The sequence below is a fragment of the Hesperophylax consimilis genome, chromosome 12 (genome assembly GCF_061612785.1).
Source record: "Hesperophylax consimilis isolate HC1 chromosome 12, BYU_Hcon_1.0, whole genome shotgun sequence".
Classification (NCBI taxonomy): Eukaryota; Metazoa; Arthropoda; class Insecta; order Trichoptera; family Limnephilidae; genus Hesperophylax; species Hesperophylax consimilis.
This window is the reverse complement of record NC_142847.1, coordinates 37,372,083-37,398,612: the sequence shown is the minus strand read 5'-3', so window position 1 is coordinate 37,398,612 and position 26,530 is coordinate 37,372,083. Positions and strand designations below refer to the sequence as shown.

The following is a 26,530-nucleotide window of genomic DNA, read 5'->3' as shown; positions in this document are numbered from 1 at the left end:
CCAGCACCATTACATTATAGAGCTGTGTCCTGTCTCCATCGGCCGCTGGCCACCAGCCCCATACGTTGTAGAGCTGTGTCATGTCTCCCTCTGCCTGAGGCCCACCAGCACGTAACATTATATAATTGGGTCATGTCTCCTCCGTCCGGGCCACATGCTGTCTACGGCCCAGACACCTCTGCTCACCACAGCCGGGTCGTGAAGTACCCCTTTGGCGAACCGACCCGTGCTCCAGCTCTTCCTCGCCTGTTGATGCCGGCCGCCCTTCCTACCGTCCACGCCAGGCTGAGAACAGTGAACTCATAGACCCCTGCCTCAGTCCTGGGCGTCTGCCGCTCCAGCCTGTTTGTGTGGAGCCCCTTGGCCCTCCAATCAGTGCCCCCGCCCTGCTCCATCGTCTCTGCGCCTCCAGCCGCCGCTCTGGCGTCCTTTGTCGTCCAGCGTGGCGTGCCCACGTGGCAACCCTTCGGCTTCCATCCAGCACCCTGCCATGGCACCAGCCCTGGCACCTGCTGACCGTCTCACCGCATCCACCGTAAAGTACACGTGAGCTAATATTATACCTTTGTCAATCAGAGCCCTTAGAGTCAATAGATTGCTAGAAACAAGTCAGGCCTTAAAGAGCTATGTACCTTTTGTAGATCTGTTGATAACCTGTATTACCTGTATTACCTGTACAATAAAAACTCATATCAAGAGACTTGTTTCATTTGGGGAAATTGACTATATATAATCCACACCCTGGAGATTGGAGTACAAGCTCAGCTTGTGTACTCACTCATAGCATATTACTTGGCTTGAATGCTAATGTAACAACTTATAACTATAAGTTACGTTAATAAGCTCTAATGTAACACTGGCACCACAACTGGATAGTCAATTACCCGATGGAATGTGTCTTTTCTTGTAATGTGTTACTGTAATATTCTTGTCTATTAATGTTTTTATCCACAGCTGTGTGTTATAATTCATTTCTGATTCGGGAGTGTTTGTTCCGTCGACCGGTACACATACGTAGTAATACGCGCTTTGTCCGCCGGGTTACGCATGTACGTAATGCGCAGTTCCAATTTCTAAATACGCAATAAACAAATACGAGAAATTACGGCGTAATAAACATTAAATGTGGTTGTTTCCAAGAGATAGAGGTGTTATTTCAATTTTGAAATGCAATTTAATTGTTTCATATAGAAATAATTCTTTTTGTCAGGTTAAGCTTTGCTTATCTGTTTCATTATAATAAGTTGAAATAATTCAAATACTATAAAGAACTTCCAAGTGTCAATTTGCGATAGGATTAAATACAGTTATTGTTTATTTCACATTCTTTAATAAATATCGTATTGGTTGTTTGTAAATTAAGATCCATAGACTTTACAGGTCGTTCCCATTATTAAATCATGGATCCTCACAATGTTGGTAGAATTTTAAATTTTGAAAAGGCAACGGCGGTCATTACAATTACAATCACTTTGCTCATCCGGTCTGAGAATAAATATCGTTAACAATTTCACTGTTAATAATATACCGACAAAGAATTATTATTATTAACTTGCCGCAAAAGTAATATAACAAAAAATAAAATCATTGAACAGAATAAAAACTCGCAACAAAAAATATCACACAGAAAATAAATTGTTGGTAGAAAAATAAAACACGCTACGAGCAGTAACTTGATATATCTTAATAATTCACGACTATTAAAAATACCGACAAAGGATCCATTCCCGCGTCGCAACAGACAATATTTACGCATAATAATAATAAATATGAATTCGTCAAAGGTCGCCGCTTTCATGTTGTTACGTATATTTGTTTATTCTCGCACCCAGTTTAAGGCGATATAATATGTAAACTATAATACATATTTCGTGCATTTCTAATAATATTATTTAAATAAACAAGGTGCTATGTGTCATCCAATGTTTATAACTCAAAGACGTCATGAATCTTTGAGTACATTTATTTTGGCTGACATAGTAGCCACTCTGTTTATTTTATTATGTTTCTGTGAGATTCTGACTAGCTAGCAGACATCTTATAGAAATACAATATATAATTTTTTTTTTTTCCTCTCTTTTCATCTCTCTCTTCCATAACTATAACTCGTTTTAAAGTAATAATAACAATAAATCAAAACTCAGACATTTATATCACAGTAAGTGAGTATTGTGATATAGGAGATATAAGTTGTAGTTATGAAGTAACTACATAAGTTATATAAAATTATATTTAAAAATATACATTTTTGTATATATTTCGTTACGAAACACGACACGTTACATTGATTGAGGGTTAAATTCAAGAACCTTAAGTTTTAGTGGAATTTTTTTTATGTTAGTAAGGAAAAAACCGCCTTAAGTATTCAATATCCTGCCCGCGACCGAAAAATAAACTTAATTTATATTTCGTGGAATTATTGTACTAAGAATATATACCAATTTTTAGTACAAATTAAGGTTATATTTGTATATATAATCTTCTTTTCGTTGACAGGAAACGGCGTAAGAAATGTCCTGTACTTTTGAAGTGATGATTTCGTTCTTCATCACTTAAAGTTATCAGTGGTAGATTAGGAACCCATTTTGTAAATATAACTCAAATATCTTGTGTTATAAATTGTATAGTTCAAATGAGAAACCCCGTATGTGGTTTTTGTTCAGACATTCTCTTATATAGAAAATTATGTCAAATGTTTTTGTATTTAATTGGTTACATACCAATTATTTGTTTTTTTTCTGGAATTTTTTTTCTCTTCTCCTTCTTGCGTAGTGAATACGTGTCGTTATTTTTAAGGAAGTCAATCTCTAGAAATCGGATTATGTAGTTCTCGATTTTTAAATTAAAAAGACTCGAATAAGTCTTATATAACAGAAATTGAATTATCACACACAGTAGTTGTTGAGTGGTATGTAATATGTTTGTAAATAAAAATTGTGTAATTGTTCCCTAACTAATTATTAATTAGTTATGGGTTGTGTATTGTAATTTCTTGTAAACACGTAATTGATTGCCTCGGTATCAATATGGTAAAAAACCAGCGTGTAAAGTCCTTCATAAAGTTGAGACAAAATAAAATTGTGTTTTTGTATTATATGCTACACCATGTCAATTATGGTGTGAATTTTTTTTTGTAAACACGTATTTGATTGCCTCGGTATCAATAAAAAGAAATAGCGTGTAAAGTCCTTCATAAAGTTGAGACGAAATAAAATTGTGTAATTGTATTATATGTTATGCCATGTCAATTATGGTGTGAATTTTTTTTGTTGTAAACACGTATTTGATTGTCTCGGTATCAATAAAAAAAAAACCAGCGTGTAAAGTCCTTCATAAAGTTGAGACGAAATAAAATTGTGTAATTGTAATATGTGTTACGCCATGTCAAGTGTGGTGTGTATGTTCTCATAGGAAGATGAATTATAATATATACCCGGTAAGAAGAAATAGTTTTTGTAAAGATAACGTAATTATGTCTTAGATTTGGAAATCTAAAATTGTTGGTCATTAAGGACAAATGGTGGTTGCATATTTATGTCATTTTGGGACATTATTGAATCTTAACCAATGAATTGGGTTAATAATTGCACTTAAGGTCATTTTGGGTTTTGTCTGGTCATTTGGTGAGAACACTTTATGAGTGTTCTGAAAATTTTGTCGAACGTTTTCGTTACGACGTGCTGGTGTTTCTTGTTAACACCTGGTACAGCGCTGTACGGTTTATAGGAAATAAATCGTTAAATGTCATAGGATAATATTAGCCTTATAATTAATTACATGGTAGGTCTTGGTAGCGTTGACCTGTATAATCAATATGCGATACGAGAGGATTGGTCTATATGCCTAAGAATTATTAGCAACCAGACAAACCATGACTAAATGAGAATATATTGTTAAAACCTTGAGTAGAATTTTTGTTGTTTTCCGTTTTTCAAAATTATCAATGGATAATAAGAAATAACATAACATGTGTATTGATACTTGTGTTGTATAGTGTCAAGAATTTCATTGTTAAAGACGCAAATATGGGTTGATTTCGATCAATCGCATGATATAATCAGCGTACACATTCCATAACAGGAATTTTGTGTATAAAAAAAACATGTCTAGTTTAAGAATTTCATTGTAAAAAACGCGAAATATGGGTTGATTTTGGTCAATCGCATAAGCGTATAATATTCTCTAACCAGAATATCATTTTGTATAACATTGTACAATTGTGAACATTGTTAATTGTTCTTCTTTTGTGGTTTGATGGAAAGTGTAGGCCTGGTGGTAAATTGTGTACATCCATTCGGTAATACCACATTGTATGCTACATTGGTTGTTTTGGTATTGTCTTTTTTTTAAGAAAAAAAAAGGAAGCCAGGTGTATTCTTTTTGTTTGGAAAGAAGGTGATGTGTAGTCTTTTCTGTTTGGAAAAATCGTATGTATTCTTTTCTGTTTGGGAAGAAGGCCATGTGTTTTCTTTTGTTTGGAAAAAAGTTGTGTATGTAAATCATAGCGTGTTTTGTATCGCGCCTTGGAGATCATTTCTGCAATTATTTTTGAAAGAGGTTTGGCAACCCTTGTTCAGTGTACTTGTTAGGATTGTTCAACTTGGCTCTCAGGTAGTTAAATTTTTGTTTTGGCTCGTTAGGGAGTGTTTAAATCTTTGTGAAATGAGGTAGCTTTGTACCTCTCGTACGGCAAACAAGAGGACGTTGCCCTGATTCAGCCACGTTGCCTGGGATCTTGTTTCATCGACAAGGAGGGTAGTGTTATGTTTGCACAAAGCTTGCAAGAGCTAACTGCAAAGTTAAGTATATGCTCACGCGTTGCCGGAATTCGATCATACACCCAGAGCGTGTAAACACACTAGTATATACGCATCTCGGCATGTCTACAATCGGGTGAACACCAATACATACACGTACATCCGCGATGTCTCCGACCTGATATTGGTCACGTAGGCCTATAAGTACCTACAACCAATCATATGGCTAAGATGCAAAACGTGTCCTTATAAGGGCATGGGGCACGCGCCAAAGAGTGGGACAAGCCCCCCCCCGCGAGCGACCAACGCAGGTCAAGTACTCGCGGCCAGCTACCCACGCTTCAGTTCCCTGGGAAGCGCGTGGATTGCAACATGCTGTGTTGGTTCCGAGTTAACTTTTGCCGCTCAAATCTGTGACGCCGTAAAAATGGACCGGCGGAATTGTTTCACCTTGCGTGTCGCCTCTCGAGTACCAGTTCTCCACTTCAAAGGGATCCCCAGAATCACCAGCACCATTACATTATAGAGCTGTGTCCTGTCTCCATCGGCCGCTGGCCACCAGCCCCATACGTTGTAGAGCTGTGTCATGTCTCCCTCTGCCTGAGGCCCACCAGCACGTAACATTATATAATTGGGTCATGTCTCCTCCGTCCGGGCCACATGCTGTCTACGGCCCAGACACCTCTGCTCACCACAGCCGGGTCGTGAAGTACCCCTTTGGCGAACCGACCCGTGCTCCAGCTCTTCCTCGCCTGTTGATGCCGGCCGCCCTTCCTACCGTCCACGCCAGGCTGAGAACAGTGAACTCATAGACCCCTGCCTCAGTCCTGGGCGTCTGCCGCTCCAGCCTGTTTGTGTGGAGCCCCTTGGCCCTCCAATCAGTGCCCCCGCCCTGCTCCATCGTCTCTGCGCCTCCAGCCGCCGCTCTGGCGTCCTTTGTCGTCCAGCGTGGCGTGCCCACGTGGCAACCCTTCGGCTTCCATCCAGCACCCTGCCATGGCACCAGCCCTGGCACCTGCTGACCGTCTCACCGCATCCACCGTAAAGTACACGTGAGCTAATATTATACCTTTGTCAATCAGAGCCCTTAGAGTCAATAGATTGCTAGAAACAAGTCAGGCCTTAAAGAGCTATGTACCTTTTGTAGATCTGTTGATAACCTGTATTACCTGTATTACCTGTACAATAAAAACTCATATCAAGAGACTTGTTTCATTTGGGGAAATTGACTATATATAATCCACACCCTGGAGATTGGAGTACAAGCTCAGCTTGTGTACTCACTCATAGCATATTACTTGGCTTGAATGCTAATGTAACAACTTATAACTATAAGTTACGTTAATAAGCTCTAATGTAACAGTAGATTCATTTGTGCAGCCGCAAAACTAATAGATGGTCAAATGCTGTTTTCTATAGCATCTTAAACATGGCTTTTATTAATTTTGCTGTAATTTATGGCCATAAAATGATTAAATAAACTCTCAAACAAAAGATAATTCATTAAACAACTAAGCATAGATACGGTCAAGCCTTAAATTCAAACTTGAAGCTCCGACTTAAAAATATATGCCAAATTTTCGCAAAACCTACTGATTCAGGTAATAAACTTCCGGCAGGAGAACCAGAGCCCAAAAAACGTAAATACTGCGCTTTTTGCTGCTAAAAAAAAGAGAATGTCTAAATTAGTGTGCTGTAAGTGCAAAAAATCAGTATTTTCTGAGCACAAAGTTGATGTCTGTGTAGATTGCTTTAAAATTATAGCTTGTAATCAAAAGCATGATTAATTTTAATGTTTGCCCTAAGAATAAGAAATTAATCATAAAAATATTTATGATTATTTAAAAAAAAAACATATGTTCAAGTTGATTTTTAAGAAGATGATTTTTTGTTTGAATGTAAGCATAATGTTTTGATTCGTTGTAATAAATACCTGTGATAGTAGTTTTCATTGATAAAACTGTGTTTTATTATTTGTTTACAAATTTAACTTTCCATAGGGCTCAAATAGGTATATTTTGGCCTACTGGCTGTCATTTACATGTGTACGCCTCTGAGACGTATGTTAAGGCTCTATGTACCTATAAAATAGATTAGGCCTCTAGGGTTAAAGTGGTATGCAAATCAGAAATAAGTTAGATGTGACCCTTCCTTTCGAAAAGTCGATTTGTAACATACACTTTCCGTTTATATGTAACGGCACAATGTTACAAAACGGCAGCTACAAAAGCTTGACTTACGATTTAAAAAAAAAGATAACATGCTCATTTAATTATGAAATCGCCCTGTAAATTGGTAAACTGGGGAATTTAAATCTAATAACTTACACAAACCAAATGCGACTCTAGGGATCCAGGCATGGTAGGTCATTTGAAAAAAATGTGTGAGTAATCTTTATTTGATATTGTGAAAAATGCCTATACATTATTATATCTGCATCAATCTGTAAGTCTGATGTTAATATAGTTAATTGGAAATAACTACATAATCCATGTGGGTGCGAAACAATTGAAAAACAACAAATATTCCACACACGACAAGCGTGTAAAATGAAAAACCGACATGTGTTTATGTCACCATCTCTTTAAAACATATGATATTCATCGTGCTGTCTCCCTCACGGCCATAACCTAAGCGACCTAATTTTTACTTAACGTTTACGTTAATTCTATGGCGCGCATAGAGATAGAAGATGCCAGCTGGGGACATTTTTTAAATTGACCTAGCGAATCGTGTGGACTTGTGAATGAAAGCTTCTATTAGAGACAAAAGATTGTCACTGCTCGTCACTCGCCGTCGCCGCTCGCAGGTCTGCTGTTTCGCGGTACATTCCAAATAAATTAAGAATTAGACAAGTTGTTTTGATGCACATCATTTATTAATATTGTTGTCTTATAATTTCGGAGCGACAATTATCAATTGACCTAAGGGAAAAACCGCCACTGACACAAACCATAGTAATTTTTTATTGAATGTACATACTTTGTGTGTTCAATGTTACGAATTCGAAAACAAATTCCCTCGAATCAAGTCCCACTGTTATAACGCTACTCACTTACTGAGTGGAGAGTCAAGATTGCGGCATAGCGTTCACATGGAAGTTTGGCTACATCATAAAAATGAATCGCCTATAAAAATATTCTACCGGTTGCAACCTGCGTTACAAAGCCGAACAAAAATTGGAACCTTTTGTAGGACATACTAATATTGTTTACATTTCTTTAAATTATGAATAACTCTTATTATAACTTAATATGTCATTATTTGAACTTCAAAAAATTACAGCGTTTCATGCCTAAAGACTGTTTTAATGAAAAATACAAGGGTCGCATCCAGCGTATCCAAATTAGGAAACGTATTTTACTATGAACATAAAATAATGTAAGCTATGTAAAAACATATTAAATGTATGATACGGTTAAATAAATTACCAAAAGATTATTTACGTCCAGTACAAATTTAATATATTTCTTAAATCATTTCAATAAAATATGATACTATAAGTAAAAAAATGTATATTCAAAGCAATGGACAACGCTGGCAGGGGTTCAAAAAAATGACACTGTCCAACGTACTGTATACGTTCCTTCCCATCTTTTTAAAATTCACGTCGTTGACTCTCCAGATTGTACATTCTGTGGTCTAGAAGTGGGAACTTTAGATCACATATTTTTTGGTTGTCCCTCTCTAAACAAATATCCTCTCTTCCATCAAGCCATATCTAAAATTGCCTCCCCTCCATTCAACATCTCATCTCTTCTAAGTCTGAACTCGACTCCAATTTTCATTATAATTTTGAAATTTGCCAATTTAAATAAAATTAATGTTTAAATTCACCTTTCACTTCTCAATAATTTTAAATGATGGCCAAGAACACCCTTGAAGGGTGAAAGCCAGAAATAATGGAAAAAAACGTACTGTATATTAATATATAATATTTGATAGTCACATATATAAAAGCCCTTAAAAGAGCGCAAGTAAAATAATAAATAAATACATCTGAAATAACCATAATTTGTTTAATATTTAGTATTGCCATAGAAAAGAAAATCAATATTTCAGCATTATTTATTCTACCAATTCGTATTTTTAGCAATCTCCCCTAGATATTGAATAAGCACTAAAATGGAATTTGTAATGGAAACTGCCTTAAGTGACCACCTAGATGGGTTTTATAACATTTCATTAATCGGCTTTTAGTTTTCTACTTACCCGAACGAACTTTGATCGAACTCTCATCGGGAAATAAACGAGCTCCGCTGTGAAAATCAATTTATCGCTGATTCTTGTTCCGTGCGGGAAATCCTCTTAACGAAAATGATTATCACAATATTTTTCAATGGCTTTTTTCGGCTTAAAGCATATTTGATTTATGCCTTCGGGCTATTCTGTTGCACATATTGAAAATAACATAATATGTTCTGAATTTTTAACGATTGGTGAAAAAATACCTAACAAAAATACTCGCTAGATTATTTAAATACATGTATATTTTTTTAACATTAGCTCCGCACAGGAGGCCCAGAGGAAAACAATTTTCCTCGGAGCCTATGTAATATTTGGACATTGTGTGGAGGGTCTTTTAAGGAGAAGGAGTGAAGATGGGTCTCGAAGAGTGTCAACCGTGTACATATGTTAGGCGCGCTTTTGGGGTGATTCCCGATTATAGACCGGTGTCAAAGGGATCCAATGAAATACCGGTAGCACAAGGATGCCTGGCTTAAAATAGGGTATTCTATCAAACGGACCGCCAGTTTCTCAACAGATTCAAGGATTTTGTCAGGTATTTTGGGCTCCAAACCAACCGTGTCAAATTGTGGGGCGCTTTTACCATTTGTACAGGGCGCAGTTGTGTACTATTAAAGTATCAGCGGGCTCTATACAGTACCACCAGCTTTTGTGAGGCTAACATGACTCTGGCTTTGATAGAGCCTACGTGACTGAGCTGGTCACTTAGAGTTACACCAAGCATATCAATGGAAGACATGTTGGGAAGATTGCTTCCTTTGAAGGAGACTAGATTGTCATTTCGATCTCTTTTAGACGTAATCAGACATGATTGGGTATTTAAAATATTGAATTCGGCTAGGTTATTCTTACTCCAAGAGGATTCCTTCTCGAAGTAACCTTCCATTCTCTGCTTCAAAGCCTACTGAGCTGTTGGAGATTGTATATCATTTGGGGGCTTGTCAAACAAAAAGCTATCATGAACTGTACTGTCGTCCACGTAACAATGAATTGGTGCAAACGACAAAAGTTCATTGATGTGCAATAAAAAACCAATCGGAGACAGAATCGATGGGCCGTGGAACGTGGGAGGAAGAGGTGAAACTATCGACAATCGTCTGAATCGACCTTTACCTCAAAAAATCGGCAATCCATGCACACAAGGATGCGGGATGTCTTCGGTGTCAAATGTCCAGTGTCTCACCGTAACGTTCCAGGTACTGCCCTCAAACATGCGACACATACGCGAGAAGATTTCCGCACGAGCGGTTCCGCAGGAATCCGTATTGACGGTCATTAATAATTTTGTTATTCCTGTGGTATTATGTGAGCACTTTGTCATTGATCACAAGTTCCATCACCTTGGATACATTAGATGTGATAGCTATGTAGCGGTAGTTGGCGGGGTTGGAACGGTCACTGGAATAGGCTGAATGACCGTTTTTTTCCATCCAGAGGATACAGAGTCAGACTTCAGGACCATTTTAAAAAGCTTAGTCAAGATTAGAACTATTTCTGCAGCGCACTACTGCAATACCAGATCAGGTTTTACCATCAGGCTAGCTTTACTAAAATCAAGCCCCCGTAAGACCTGAAGTACATCCATACGGTAAATAAGCCGTAATAAGATCCTCAGCTTTTTCATATAGAAACCGCAGTAAGCAACCGACGGCGAATTCAATATATATGGATAAGTAGATAAAACATTTTTTTATGCTTGGCGTGATCAAATATTGACAGATTTTAATTCCTTGAAGCTAGATGTTAAAGTAAATATTATCAGCTCGCGTCGTAATTACAATCACCAATCTTGAAATAACCAATAAAAAACCAAATTACTAAACAAAGTGCCAAACTACGAGAATGACATTAAAAAATTATCATAAAAAGAAACAAAAATTAACGGTAATGGTCTCAACTGAAAATCGAACCCAAGATGTCTGTCTTACCGGAACAACGACTCTAACTACTTGGCAGTTGGATGTCATTATTTTACGCAATTTTTATCGATTTAAGGAAAACATTAGTTAAAAATAATATAAAGAAATTTCTTATTTGAAATATGACATCGTAGAATAATTAGGTCCCAATGGCCGAGTGGTTGGTAAAAGGGGTTATACCGGTAAGACAGAGATCCTGGGTTTTATTCCCAGTTGAGAACGTAACCTATTTATTTTTCTGTGTCTTGGGTTCGGTTTCATTTTTCTTATTGATGGGTAAAACCTTTAAGTTATTCCAATAAAATTGAATAATAATAATTTTCAGTTAGAAAAATAATGTCAATATACATAGTTGAAATATACTGAAAGAAAAATAAATTCACGAGTAAAATTTTTTATGTGAATACCACACGCTCTTAACCGCATGGAGTTAGGGGAACGGTTTGGATTTGATGTCAAAATACCAAACCAAACTCAGTAATTTTTTTTTTTAATCAAAGGGTGCAACAAATATCTTGTACGGATCAGTGGCGGCCAGCTAATATGTGCTCCCGAGCGCCGAACAACCAACAAGATTTCCGACATGGCTAATCACAATACGAAACTCGGTTCGGTTATAATATCTCATACAAAAGGTACCTACTTATTAAGCGCGCTTAACTTGCAGACCGACTTTGACTTGTGCCTATGTTCGTAGCAGTTCGTTTTCGATTGCGATCCAAAATTTAACTGCTTTGTCGCATATTCTGTGGAACAGTCGAAAGCGTGGGTACATACCAGTTCATACTATTCTTTGCAAATAATACCTTATCAAGGACGGCGTTCGGGGTTTTGCCACCACATCAGAAGGAACGGTTTATTCAGTAGAAAGTTAAACTAAAACGCGTATGTTTGATATTATTGTCGATATCGTGGTTTCAATTTACCATCTGCTATTTTTCAGCGAATGTTCCGCTTCTTCGATACAAGCATACATGATAAAACATGTCATTAGAGATGAGTGATGGTCAGATTACTTATTATCAGTTTAGTCAGTACTCGCCGTTACCGGGCAATGGGCATTGTCTGTTGAATTTAAAACTTTTCTTACTCTGCGAAAGTTTTGAAGTTTAATTGCAGGTTATATCGATCTTGTATATCAATTATTAATAAGGCATATCAATTGCAGGTTGTACTAATTTATGATTACTTTTGTGTTTGTTCAACGTATAAATTAAGAATGAGTTTGAATGTGGAATACATTAAGAACAATAGGTCGAGTTTTGAAAACAAAGTGATAATAAAAAATGCCGGTCCACCTAAAACCTGAACTGATAATAAAACAAGAGTGCAAATCTGGATCGAAGAAGTTTACTCGATCATTTAACAAAACAATGTATAACAAAGCTTCGTAGCTCTGTGCATGTGATCAATTGAATAGTTTATTTTGTTTTCCGTGTTTAATTTACGATATTGATTCAGTTTGGACAATCAGCGGTGTTACTGATGTAACTCGCCTTTCTGAAAAAATCAAAAAACATAATTCTTGTCATTTACATTTACAAAAAGTTTTGAGCTTAAAGGTTTTAGGAAAAGTTGACATAAGAATGCAATTGGATTCAGGCTACCGTGCCTAAGTTAAACACCATAATGAGCTCAAATATGATTTAAGATTTTCACGGCCAAAAGTATTTTTGTTATTTGTTTTTGGGGTGTTATGCCGTGTTTCGCTAACTCCTTCTTTAGCCAATGTTTCGGACAGCATTGCAGTGTAATAAAAAGTAAAATAACACATCTGCCCTGATGATGGACACTGCAATGCTGTCCAAAACGTTGGCTAAAGAAGGAGTTAGCGAAACACGGCATAACACCCCAAAAACAAATAACAAAAAAACCATAATGAGCTATTTAATAAAAATCGATACAGGTCAAATTTCCCAGAACATGATTTCAATGTGACGCTTAAAACGTATGATTTCCTAAATAAAGTTCAGTAAAAGGTGAACTCTGTGCAATTTACGCCCGCGACGATTTTTCAAAAGCTAACGGCGATTTATCAATTTTACAACTTTTTTATAATACTTGTTTATTGGAAGACTTTTCCGTGACTGTGAAATTACTAAAACTTTTGTGCACCATTCGTGACCTTTGGAATGACCTCAGTTGAAAGCTTAAGATGTTTCTCAACGTTAAAAAGAATAAAATCTTTTTTAAACACGTTGAGCCAGGAGGACAGACTGAACTCACTATCAGTGTTTTGTATTGATAGAGGTCTTCGCTAAACAAAAGGAGCGGAGAATAGAACTTCTTTATAAATAGGTATTTACCTTTATTTAATTTATTTTATGACTTAATGTTGTAATCCGGTGAACCCCCACATATTTTGACCACCGGCCGCCACTGGTACGGATGTGTGCTACTTTAATTATTTGTGTTTCAAGTTATAAAATATGGGCAGTTAAAGAAATCGATTTTTCTGATTTAATAGGAAAGTTTGGAAATTATTTGTGTTTTAATGGTAATTATTACAAAAAACTTGCCTTTTTTACTTTGAATATAAAATGAAATATAAAGTTTAAAAAAACATTTAATTATCAAAAAACTGTTTTGCTGGGTTTAAATTTCACTTTCAAACGACCGATTTACATTGGAACACAAATTTTTGGTATGTAAATTTTGAATTCCAACAACAAACAAATTTTTTACCGATGTTTTATTTTTAAATTTATATACAATTAAATTTGCATTGTATTTTGGGATAGATTATTTTTTTAATAATTATCATTAAATACCAAAAACTTGCTTCCAAAATCGTATATATTTTATTATTCAAAACACAAAAAAATAAAAGAGTAGGTACATGTTCGTAATAGATATTTACTATGCCTTTTGATTAAAAAAATATTTTTCAATTTGTTTAGTATTTTGGGCTCAAATCCAAATTTAAGTTTTTTAATAACAAATGAGTGTTACAAAATTTGAGTTGGTAGGTATAAGTGAATCTAGTATATTAATATATTGCAGTAAATAAAAGTTGTTGCTTTCTTCATGTAAATAATAATGTATTTTATTGCACAAGAATAAATAACATCGAGAGCCAAAGTTGGTTAATAAAATAAGTAGGTACTATTTTCTAATTTTCCAAATTAATCTTGGTTATCATATACCATCACTTCTCGTGAAAAAGTATTTTTAAATGTCAATTAAACCATCGTTTTCACTTCGGTATCCAAGATGGCCGCGTGATCGATTGAATAATTTATAATTAATTAGTTGCCCTTTTAAAAAGTTTCTCCAAGAAAGGGGCTTAGCGGATTAAGTCGAGTGGAAGCTTTTCTGATAATTAGTTTCCATTATGTTAAAAAGTTTAATAGCTTATTAGAATTTAAATTTTTTTCAGTCCTGAAAATTTTTCGAATTAACTTACAACTTCCAGGGATTGATGAAAATTTTCGGTACGTAGGTGTAATATAAGAAAAAAAATGTTTTTTTGTTCAACAAAAACAACTTATACGAAAACTTTTTTGCCCAATCACTTGCTTTTTTGTTGATATAACAAAAAAAATGTAGCTCAGATCCATTTTTCAATAAAAGCTAAAATATATTCCGCCTGCCGATAAGAAAAGTGAAAAGTAATTCTAATTATTATCTCTTTTTTTATGGCAAAATATTGAAACTGACAATAACATCGAAACCTAAGTAAAGGGAAACTGATTTTAAAAAAATAACTCACCCTGCTACAACTTCGCCCCTTCTGTTCGGGTACAGTTCTGGATGCTGTCCATATCGAAGATAAACTTCAAATTGCTGCTCAGCTCTGAAAAAACAAGGAAAACATTCAAAATACTTCAGAATTTTTTTTTAATTGGACGACAAAATAATAACTCATCTTGCAAAGAATGAGGAAGTGTAAAGTAAAAGGGCTGAGAGACAGGTTGGTATTAACTGTTTGTTCATATCAGATAACTCCAAGATGTATTGATATTAACTGTATGTTAATATCAGATAACTCCAAGATGTATCGATATTAACTGTATGTTAGTATCAGATTACTCCAAGATGTATTGATATTAACTGTTTGTTCATATCAGATAACTCCAAGATGTATTGATATTAACTGTATGTTCATATCAGATAACTTCAAGATGTATTGATATTAACTGTATGTTCATATCAGATAATTCCAAGATGGATTGATATTAACTGTTTGTTCATGTCAAATAACTCAACAATGTATTAATATTAACTGTATGTTCATATCAGATAACTCCAAGATGTATTTCGTTTGCTCGTAATTCAAAGTATATCCTAACATTACTTTATATAACAGGTGACCGTTTCATGTTGAAAGTGTTGCAAGTCTGAAATCTTTTTTCATCTTCAATCTAACAACTTGACGTCATCCACCATTTTTTCTATACCGTGAGTTGGTATAGCGTTTGGGTCCCACCCAGCTGTCATATGTTCAATTCCTCGGCTGGCTAAGACCTCCATCACGACACAAAAAACATTTTCCGCTTACTGTTGTGGTAGTAGAAGATTTTCAAATATTGTCAGGTTATTCGTAACCCGGGAATGTTTGTCTATGTAAAAAAAATCTTCCTGGTGTGTTTCTTTCATTATTCTTCCAGAATCAATCTTGAAATATTATTTTTTCACTCATTTGAAGATAATTTCAATCTGAATAGTGTTTACATCATTAAAGAAGAAGATAATACTAATAAATCTAAACGGAACATGAAACAGAAGAAGACACAAGAAATAAAAAAGATAACGGTCACAATTAGGAATCGAACCTAGGATCTCTTGTTTTACTGGAACAGCGTTTTAACCACTCGACCATTGGGGCGTAATTACTAAACATCATATTAGTCGATCTCGTATTTCAAATTCAGAATTAACAATATTATGTTAACTAGTTTTTCCCGGTTTTTTGGCAGCTACCTTTTAAAATGATCAGCACTTTCTAATGAATTGGTTTGTAACGTAGATACTGTCTGGGATAAATATAACCGATTTTTAATTATATTTCCCGGTTAAAATCCAATTCTTTAGAACGTTGTGATCATTTAAGAAGGTAGCTGCCAAAAATATGGGGAAAAAATAGTAACAAGATGATATTGCTAATTCTGATTTTGAAATATAAGCTTAATAAATATGTGCCAATGGTCGAGTGGTTAAGACTGTAAAAAGTGGTTAAGCTGTCCTGGTTAGAAAAGAGATACAGGGTTCGATTCTTAGCTGTGACCGCCATCTTTTTATCTGTATTTTGTTCTGTTTCATGCTTTGTTTAGATTTATTAGCACTATCTTCTTCATCAATGAAATATTACGTAGATGTGTATAACATTAAAAAAATTGTTCCAGAATAGCGTTTGTTTCAAAACTTGACTATATTGTTTTAAGACTTAACCATGTTTTCAGTTTAAACCATCAAAACCATTGATGTAAAACATTAAGTATTATGTATGTAGTCGGTAAATTGCACGTTCGATTCTTGTGTAAACACATGTCTATGATGAACCTACATTATTGTATTTTTTTTAAGAAAGACAAACATTCCCGGGTTACTAATAACCTGATAATATTTGAAAATCTCTTACTACTACCACAGTAAGTGTGTTGTGATGGAGGACTTAGCCAGCCGAGGAATTGAGCACACTACGCCTGAGTGGTACCCAAGCGCGATGTCAAATCGGTCACCGACCGGTTTGAATATCAGTGCAATACCAGGACTGTGTTCTGATATTTATTTCGATGGATCTCACAAAAATAGCTTCAAAATTTTGAGGTATAAATAAATAATAAATAAAGAAAAAAAATAAATAGCTTTTTCCAGAAGATTCATTCCTCGAGTCTGTTTGATCTTAGTTTGTTGATTGCCTCAGTTTTTCAAACTTCACTTTCGTAAAGCTGGTGTGAGAGTTATTTCCAGTCCATGATCCATGGCCGACCTTTCGCAAAACGTTCGGAATAGCGATTCAATTCACTTCAGCGATGTACGAGTAGAAACAATCTTGGACTCGGAAATTATAAAATCTTTTAGATTTCTCAGAGGGAAAGTTGGTCAATAGCTAACTGTAAGCTGAATTTTTTAAATTAATTTTTCACAAAGGTATTCAAATATTTTTAAAAAGTCGTAAAATTTCCAAAAAATAATAACTTATCAAAAAATCATATTACATCAAAAGCTATAATATTTACAAAAAAAAACTATTTCCATAAAATCTTTAATATTTGAAAAGTCATAATATTTATCTAATTGTCACTATTGATAGCCATTCCATATTTAAATGTAAACGTAGAAAATACTTAAAAAATCACTTACTCTATCTTTAAGTAATTACACTTTATCAGAACTGCTTATATTATATCGATATGGATTTTTTTTGTCTTAATTTACATGAACCTTGTTTTATTGGTCAATGATATAATGTATCCCTAATACTGAAAACATTTTATAGACTGTTTATAACCCAAATAAATAAAATAAAATAAAAATATTACCAAAAAATCATATTTTTCACAAAAAGTCGTAATATTTCCAAAACATAATAGTCATAATATCTCCAACAAGTGGTAAGAAACATAATTTGGAGCAATAGGAACAAAGCAACAAATAAGAATTGATTTGAGCATAACGGTGAAACAAGCAAATAAAATATTGGTTTAGATTTTAACCTCTAAATGTCTATTTAATAATAGGCTTAAATCCTGATCTCAGCAGAATAATATTTATACAGAAACCTCCGTGTTTAATTTGTTCAGTTTAAACGTCATTTACGTAATGTTTTCCCGATAAAATATTATTAACAAATAAAATTCTGACTAATGAAATATTTTTTATGTTTTATCTGAACAAGTTTCTAAAGTTCTCACGGGAGAAGGCTAATGAGCATAAAGTTTACAGTCATATTTGAGGTCAAGTCTGATGCAAACACATACAGTTGAAGAATATGGTTTGATTTTAACGGCAAAAGTATTAGGTATTTTGGTTAATTTTCGGGTTATTATGGCGTGTTGCGCTTCCTCCTTGCTGATAATTGAATATCATATCGCTGTCCAAAATGTTGGCTATATAAGGAGTAAGTGCTGCATGGCATAAATGAAAAAAAATGTTTTTACCTGGAGTCGAACGAAAAATACGTTTGATCCGTGAAGTTGTCCGTGTGAAATAGAACCTTCACGAAACTAGTTTCCGAAATGAAAGTCTGTGGCTGCTCCGTCTCCCCGCAGAAGAGTCCAGGGTCTTTCCTGTTGGAGACATCAGTTTTTGCATTGCCATCCACTATCTGAAACATCAAAAAGAGAATGTTCATTAGAAAAAAAAGCTCGTCAAAAAATCACTTGATATTGATAGATCATTAATGTATTATACTAGATTAGCCCTGTCTAGTTAAATTCATTTTAAAAATAACGCCACGTAGCGTACGTCACAAATATGGAGATGAACTTAATAACCCAACTCTGTTTAAACTCCTTGTACAAGCGTTCAAACTCGTAAGCGAAACCATGGAGAATTTGTTGTCAGAGGTGTTGTAATATGGACATAATTCAAATTTAAATATTTGGAACTGGGTTATTTTTGTGATTGAAAAAATGAGAGAATAGCTGAGAAGCAAAATAGCTTACTCTAGACCAACAAAAGGTAAAACGCAATGCACAGTGCCCATTTCGCATTGCGACACAGTGCGTGGGCCTTTTCATAGATGTGCACGTGAACCAAACCAAAATTGTGTTGGGGTTATTTTTAAATGAATATGCCGTGTCTAGTCTAATTTAGTCTACGTGATAGATGCAATGTGTTAAGGGGTAAAGTACACCAAGCGAGTATCTTTTTACATGTATTGCCGTGTAGAATCAACTCCAAAAAATAGTGAACTTTGCCCCCGGATAACACCGAAATCTTCCTCCTCTCCACCTTCATCTCCTCCAGCCTTACAACTCAATTAGGGTATCGGGACGAAATAACATGGACGTGAATATCACGGACCAATATTACTCTGCCAGAAATGCGCAATGAAGAAATTACTCATAAAAAGAATTATGCCTGCTAAAAATAACACCTTTTTGAATTACACACATCTAAAAATCTGTTTTCTAACATCTTTACATATTAGAGTGTTTACCTAAGCGCGTGATAAATACATTTTATTGGGAAACAACACAAGTGAGGTTAAGTTTTAGACTTGTTTATTTTCAATGGGTGTAATTCTCTTCATGTATAGTAATTCGGTCCGTTTGTAATTCTGAAAAAATATACATTTAAATACAATATAAATTTTAATAAATTAAGACCGCACAAGAGTCCTTACTGCAACTTTACGAAGCCCGTGGGACTATGGCATTCCCAATTGGGGTATGTTGTAAAGCTCAGGGGAATGGGGAAGGGAAATAGATGGGCAAGAGCTCATACTAAATATCTTCAAATATTGTAATTAGAAATTAAAGTTATATTATGAGTGTGAAGCTATTGTGCACTTGCTCAAGCGCTTGTACCAAGTTGTAGCAAATAGTCTTTTAGTACGATCAAAATAAAAATGAAACATGCATATTTTATAATAATTAAAAACAATACAGGAATAGTGTTCATTAAATCAAAACATTAGAGGAAAATAAAATAAATACAAATAAGCATTTAATTTAACGCAACGCGTTATATCTAGTGATTTTCAAAAAGATATTGAATGGCTAACTACATTATTACAAAAAAAAATTATTAAAAAAGAAGAGTTTAGTAAAAATAACATATAAAGAACTTATCTGTCCCGAGTAAAAAAGAAAGACTAAATTAAATTAAATTAACGTGTTGGAATGTTTGATATTTAGCAGCCGAGAGATCACTCATTATAAATTAAATGTATGTGATGGGATGTATGATGTATGATATATATTTAGCAGCTGAGAGATCACTCATTATAAATTGAATGTATGTGATGGGATGTATGATGTATGATATTTAGCAGCTGAGAGATCACTCATTATAAATTAAATGTATGTGATGGGATGTACGATGTATGATATTTAGCAGCTGAGAGATCACTCATTATAAATTAAATGTATGTGATGGGATGTATGATGTATGATATTTAGCAGCTGAGAGATCACTCATTTTAAATTAAATTTATGTGATGGGATGTATGATGTATGATATTTAGCAGCTGAGAGATCACTCATTATAAATTAAATGGATGTGATGGGATGTATGATGTATGATATTTAGCAGCTGAGAGATCACTCATTATAAATTAAATGTATGTGATGGGATGTATGATGTATGATATGTAGCAGCTGAGAGATCACTCGTTATAAATTAAATGTATGTGATGTGATAAACGATGTAAGATATTTAGCAGCCGAGAGATCACTAATAATGAGATTTTTTTAAATCTAGTATTGATTAGCATTCTGTTGGGGATCTAGCCTATTATACATTTATGAAGGGACCATTGATAGTGTGGGTTCTCTGTCTGAAGGCAATACGAGTGAAGGGCACTTGCACAAGTCTCGTTGTCACACTCCTAGTACTGCAGTCACGGGACTCTGATTTGTTGAGGTTTTGTACTTTTTAGTCACAAGTAGTAATAGCAGATAGACTAGTTGATTACATATACAAAAGCTACAAGTATCTATAGATATGAAACATTGTTACATTTTTTTAAAAATAAAGAGCATGTCATGTTAACGACAATAATTTTACATTTGAAATTGGTTGTGAAACCTGCATACTCCTACATTATTTTGTTCTACATGTACAGTTCGACTTATAATAATTCCCTAATATGCCGCTGCAGCGCTGGTATAGCTATAAAGCGAAGAAGCCCGTGTTCTGCTCGGGTTAAAATATTAACTCATTATAATATTCATGAAAGATTTCTTTAGACCAAAAATCACTCAAATTTCTCAACAACACGGACATTTTCGCATTTTGCGTTTAGTCGCTAACTTCACGTTTCTTCGGATGACCTTTGCGATGTCTTTGATCCGGTCTCCTTTGAATTGTTTCGAAATTTAGCCAATCCGTATTTGCTTTGGTAAATCAATATTAAGATTTAAAATATTCTTCTGATAGTGCTGCCAATACTGGGTATTACTGCTTTATATTTTCATTGCGCGACCGACCGATATTTGTCAAATCAAGCAGATTTACAAACTCCGCGATCTCCATCTTAATACGATAGTAATGAATACGTCCCTCATCCTGAGGGTTGCGATATAAAAATCTGTGAGCCACTAATACTGCGGGATTACGACCGGCATACGCAGTATGCATGCGCGTGATTATGAGTAACGTTTCCACTGAGCTATTCTTATCCCTCCGTATTATCTATTATCAGTAAGACGGATTATGTGCGTTTTTACGCTGACTTTTGCCAGTGTGTAAATAAACGGTCTTCTTACAGAAACAAACAAAAATACATCCATATTCTCATTCACAGTTCGAGATCACACATTGATAAATGAAGCGATCTATTCATTGATACGAGTATATCTCTTCTCTTTGAGTAGGATAAGTGGAAAGAGATTGATGGATAAAGTTAGAAATGTCGCAATAAAAACAGAATGTGGACATGAGAGAGAGAGTAGATCCTTTCGGGTATTTATTTGGGTAACACAATGTTATTTACGATAGCCAATTTCTCTCGGCCTTCCTTCAAATTCAGGAGTTGGCCTCACAACATCCAAACTGTCAATGTGTTTTGTCAACAGAGATTTATTCATATATTTATATTTATAGTAAAACATAGCATTCGAATGACGCCGACATAGAACTGACGGTCTCCGTGGTCGATGGGTAAGGCTCTCCACTTACGACGGTTTTTATTAGATTTGTGTTAATTGAAGATACTCTAAGTATCGCCCAGGTGCAGGACCACCATTCGGAATTGAAAAGTTGTTTAAAATGGCTTATGCCATGTTTTTTGGCCACATTTGAACAGCCAGGTTCTTTTTCACCTTTTTCTTTCCCATCTCCTTCCCCTCTCCACTACTTCAGCCTCACAACAAACCCCAATTAGGGATGCCACAGTCTCACTGGCTCAAAGCGGTTGGGAGGAGTTGGGACTCTTCATGGTGTTCACATAAAAAAAAAACATAAATATGTACCGTAGAATGTTGAACCACAAATAAAAAAAACTTCTGTGGTTTATGCTGATTCCAGAAAGGTATAATGGTGGTGCACAAATCTTTCGTTCGCAATTGTGCGGGGGGTTGGTGCGGATGCGATAAAGACTAAGACAAACAAAACGAATTGAATTTTGCCTTCGTGTTTGCAAGAGGAAAATGAGAGGGAAAGGCCAAAGACTTACCCTGGTCTCGTCCTCCATAAGCCGCTGGTTCTTTTCACTTATCAGTTTGCATACAATTAATATTCGCTCACTTAACACAAAACAAAAAACCAATGACATTCACTGCTGCGGGTAAAACGTTTCACTGGACGATGTGTGCTCCAAAAACAGTCACAGCCGAGTTCAAATACATGCGGGTTTTCAAGATGACACGAACGTTCGCGGTAAGAATGCAACGATAACAATGCTCCTTGTCTTTGGCTCGGATCAAGGAAAGGGGACAAGGGGCAAAGGGGGGTGAAGGGTACACATTTAAGGCTATTCAATTTTAAACCTCACGCGCAACTATATAATATAACTTATTGATCATTCTCTAACAAAATATATAAATATATATTAAATATTATATATAGGTATCTATTATACAATAAATATTTTTAAGATGAATATATCTAAAGTGTTTGTTGTTTAATTTAATTTTTCAAGAAATTTTCAAGTTTTTCATTTTTACAATGAAAAGGAAGGTTATTTGAAATCAAAATGACAAATAAAATTTTCGATTCTTTATTTTGAAACAGTCCTTGGCACGTGCGCAATACTATTATTCTGAATAATAACAATAATTTCCCATCAAGTCCGATTCTCCGCAATCTATAATTAATCCACTTTTCAAGTATCTAGTTGATATCCCGTTGAATATCGAATACAGAATTAAGAGGAATAATAATGAGACAAACACAAAGGTGAACTGAAACATTGCTTGAAATTGCTTTAGCCGTGTATAATGACCAGATCTGGATAGCCACAACCTTACTCTTACCCATTTACGTCCTTTTCCTACTCTTTTTAAAACACGGAACTTACCTCAATTATTGAGGATAAGGTATTAGCACTAGTTCCATCGTGAGCAATTGGGACTCTTATGCGGTTTTCACATTAAAAACCGTCATCTGTAATCCATGTGTAATTGTAATTTAAATTAAGAAATAAATATTATTAAATAAAAATTTTAATTAATTAAGTAATATTTTTAAAATATTCAGACAAACATACAGAACAAGCAAACAAATAGGTTTTTCGCAAATTCCTCAAATTTTCGGTAATATATTTTTTAAAGATTTTGTCAAATTTGTTGAAACTCTTGAAAGGTACGTTCAGTTTTCCAACTTAATTACTTAATTTATTGCTTAAAAAACTCTTTAATAAATATTTCAACATTGTATTTATTTTTCACTTAGGTACCGGGGCAGCGTAAAAATGGGGGAGATGAATGTACACGGTTCGCCGACCTGATTTAAACCAATTAGCAGCGTCCGTTTGGTCGGGGGACGAACACTCGATGCGTGAAAACGTAACGCAGTCCCACGGGCCTGAATCCGCTGATACGGGCATCCGACAGGACAGGACCTGGTGACGTGACGTCACTGTGGACGTATGCTCCAATACATACAAAGAAACTAGTCACTTGATAGTACACAGAATACCAACACAAAGAGAAACACATATTATAATAATATGTACGAGTATAAAGATACGCTAGACAGAGCGTAACGCAATATTAATCATGTAATAATAATACATATTTGTAATAAAATAAGGTAGATACAACTATTTCCCCCTGTACACTAATTCCCGCTGTACACCATTCCCCCCTGTATACTATTTACCCCTGAACACTATTTCCCCCTGTATACTATTTCTCTCTGTACTCTATTTCCCTTCGTACACTTATTCCTCATGTATTCCCCATAGTATGTAGAGTTTTTTTTTATTGAATAATCTAGATAAATTATAGGGTTATTATGCAGACCGTAACACAATATTAATCATGTAATAATAATACTTAATTTATATATAAAAAAACAAAAATCAGTCATTTTAAATACATGTAGGATAACAAAAGATTTTTTAAATATTTATATTTAGGGATCAATAGGATTTATAGGTACAGTTAGAAGTTCTACCGAGTCGAACCCTCTGATATGAAAATATCTGGAGTATGTGAATTATGATCCCATTTGATCTCTGGTGAGTTGACGTGTTGTTCTTGTATTATTTTGTATTTATTATGCTTATATAATGCACTTGCATAATGTGGATTGACTAGATGATCATTTGTGGAAAAGTGGTTTAGTTTTTCTTGTGAGGAAGATTTAACCCGGACATAAGTCGGAAAAAAATGAGGTAGATACAACTACTTCCCCCTGTTTACTTTTTCCCCATGTACATTAATACCCCCTGTATACTATTTACCCCTGTACACTATTTCCTTCTGTACACTATTTCCCTCTGTACTCTATTTCCCCCTGTTCAATAATTCCTCATGTACTCCCCATAATATGTATTTGTTGGGTTTTTTTTATTGATTAATCGTGATAAATTATTGGGTTACTATGCGCTTCCTCCTTCTATAGCCTACGTTTGATGGCAGTTTTACATTGACCGTTATCAGAGCAGATGTACACTGCAACGGTGTCCGTTGGCATTAGCCAAAGAAGGCATAACAACCCAAAAAATAATCAAGATAATACTTTTAGCCGTAATATATCAAAATTATATCTTTTCTGCTGTTGTTTAGGGAGTCATTTTCGTATGGGTCTCAAAAGTTGCCCTTATGACCTTCCATTAAGATTATTTACTAATTTTGAGTATTTAGATTCGTTAGTTGGTATTTTTTACTTTGTATATAAACTTGAATATGAGACAATTGGGTGATTTTGCGAGAACATTTAGAATTTACAATATTTTTAAGAAGTATTTATCATATTGTATTCACGTTTCAATAGTTTGATGAATCTGGTGTAACAAACAATAGATTTTCCATATATTATCCACATTTCTCCTCAGAATCTCTGATGGTCAACAACTACAACCAGAGTTCTCATGAGCGTTACGAGCTGTCAAATCGGAATAAGCGAAGTCGACTACTTACAGAACTACTAGTAAAATACATAACTATAGCTACAAGTCAAAAAAGTATTAAGAATTTAAATGTTGCCAGGTTATTCGTAATACTTGAAAATTACTTTAATTTAATAAAACAAAGATTAAAAAAAAAACAAGAAATACTTTGGCCTCTAACTCTGGGTCAAAATGGTTTGCGTAGAATGGTGGATGGAATATGTTTTACTTCAATAGGATCCAAATACGCAGAGATATTTGAGACTCGAAAAAAGTTTCGATCATCCTGCCTAGTAAACCAATATATATTATACTAATATTTACTAGGTATATCATGTAACCGAATACACCAATACCAAGCAGATGCGTATTATAATACTGTATAGGTTCTAAGTACGGCTCGAAAATGCGAGAGAACAGATTATCATCCTCGTTGTTATTGATAAATTTTGTAAAAAAAAGAAACCGTACTGAAATTATCTCACCGGGGAACTTTGCTAAGATTTTTTTGTATAACAGGGGCTTGTAAATTATTGCTCTGTTGAAAATAGTAAGTGATATTACTTTAATAGTATGTTCAAAAAGTGAATTACTTTTTTTTATTATTATTTGCTTAATCTATTTATAATTAATTATCTCTTTTAGATAAATACTAGCTGACGTGTACTCAGCGATGCTCGACTTTTTTTATACTTTCTATAAGCATAATTATACGAGTATATATGTAAACCTTCCGGAAAAAAATCTCTATATGATAATGACAACCTTATCAAAATCCGAAACGTAGTTAAGAAGAACTAAGCGCACAAACAGTTAGACGCGGATAACAATATTGTTTTATATTATTAAGAGATAAGAGGTTAAGATGAAGAAACAAAAAGTAAGTAAATATAATCGATAGTTAAAAAAAATACCACGTACTAATTTCGGTTGTGGGTTGTCTGTGAATGATTGTAACTCTGGTTCAATGAACTTGGATTTGTTTTGAATTTAAGTGTAATTTTCAAATTTGAAACTGGTTGTGTCAAGGATATTGTGCCTACCCACAGTATAATATTTTAACAGAAAATTATTTTTCAAGAATTTAGACAAGCCTAAACCATTAAGTACCTAAATACAAAATAATGTTTTTTAATTATATTAATTCTATATTTGAAATATGTATTTTTTTTTTTTAATTTCTTTAGGTTAATCTAAACAAGTCAGTTTCAAGGATTCAAAGTGATTTTTCATATTTTTAAGAGTTATTTACCAACTTAGTTGATTTACTAACATAATATTCCGTGATTTTTCACGGGTCTGCGCCAGTATATAAAAATAATACATATATGTTTAATTGAATAATGAATATAGGGTGTCCGGGGGGAACGGTGCGTAACTTCGGGATTTGATTCAGAAGGAGATGGTACAAGTAAAAAAAATTAAATAACTTTTTCGAA

The 26,530-nt window shown here is 34.5% G+C and overlaps 1 protein-coding gene across 3 annotated transcripts in view; it reads right to left on the bottom strand.

Moving 5' to 3' along the window:
- Positions 1–26,530, bottom strand: part of LOC149419585 (cubilin-like) — a 139,894-nt gene that overhangs the window by 65,488 nt on the left and 47,876 nt on the right. For all 3 annotated transcript variants that reach the window (XM_089637904.1, XM_089637905.1, XM_089637906.1), the window contains exons 3-4: positions 18,028–18,194; positions 14,637–14,720 (exon numbers count right to left, since the gene is read on the bottom strand). In XM_089637904.1, coding sequence (XP_089494030.1) covers positions 14,637–14,720; positions 18,028–18,194 — 251 coding nt within the window. The remainder of the gene's footprint in view (positions 1–14,636; positions 14,721–18,027; positions 18,195–26,530) is intronic.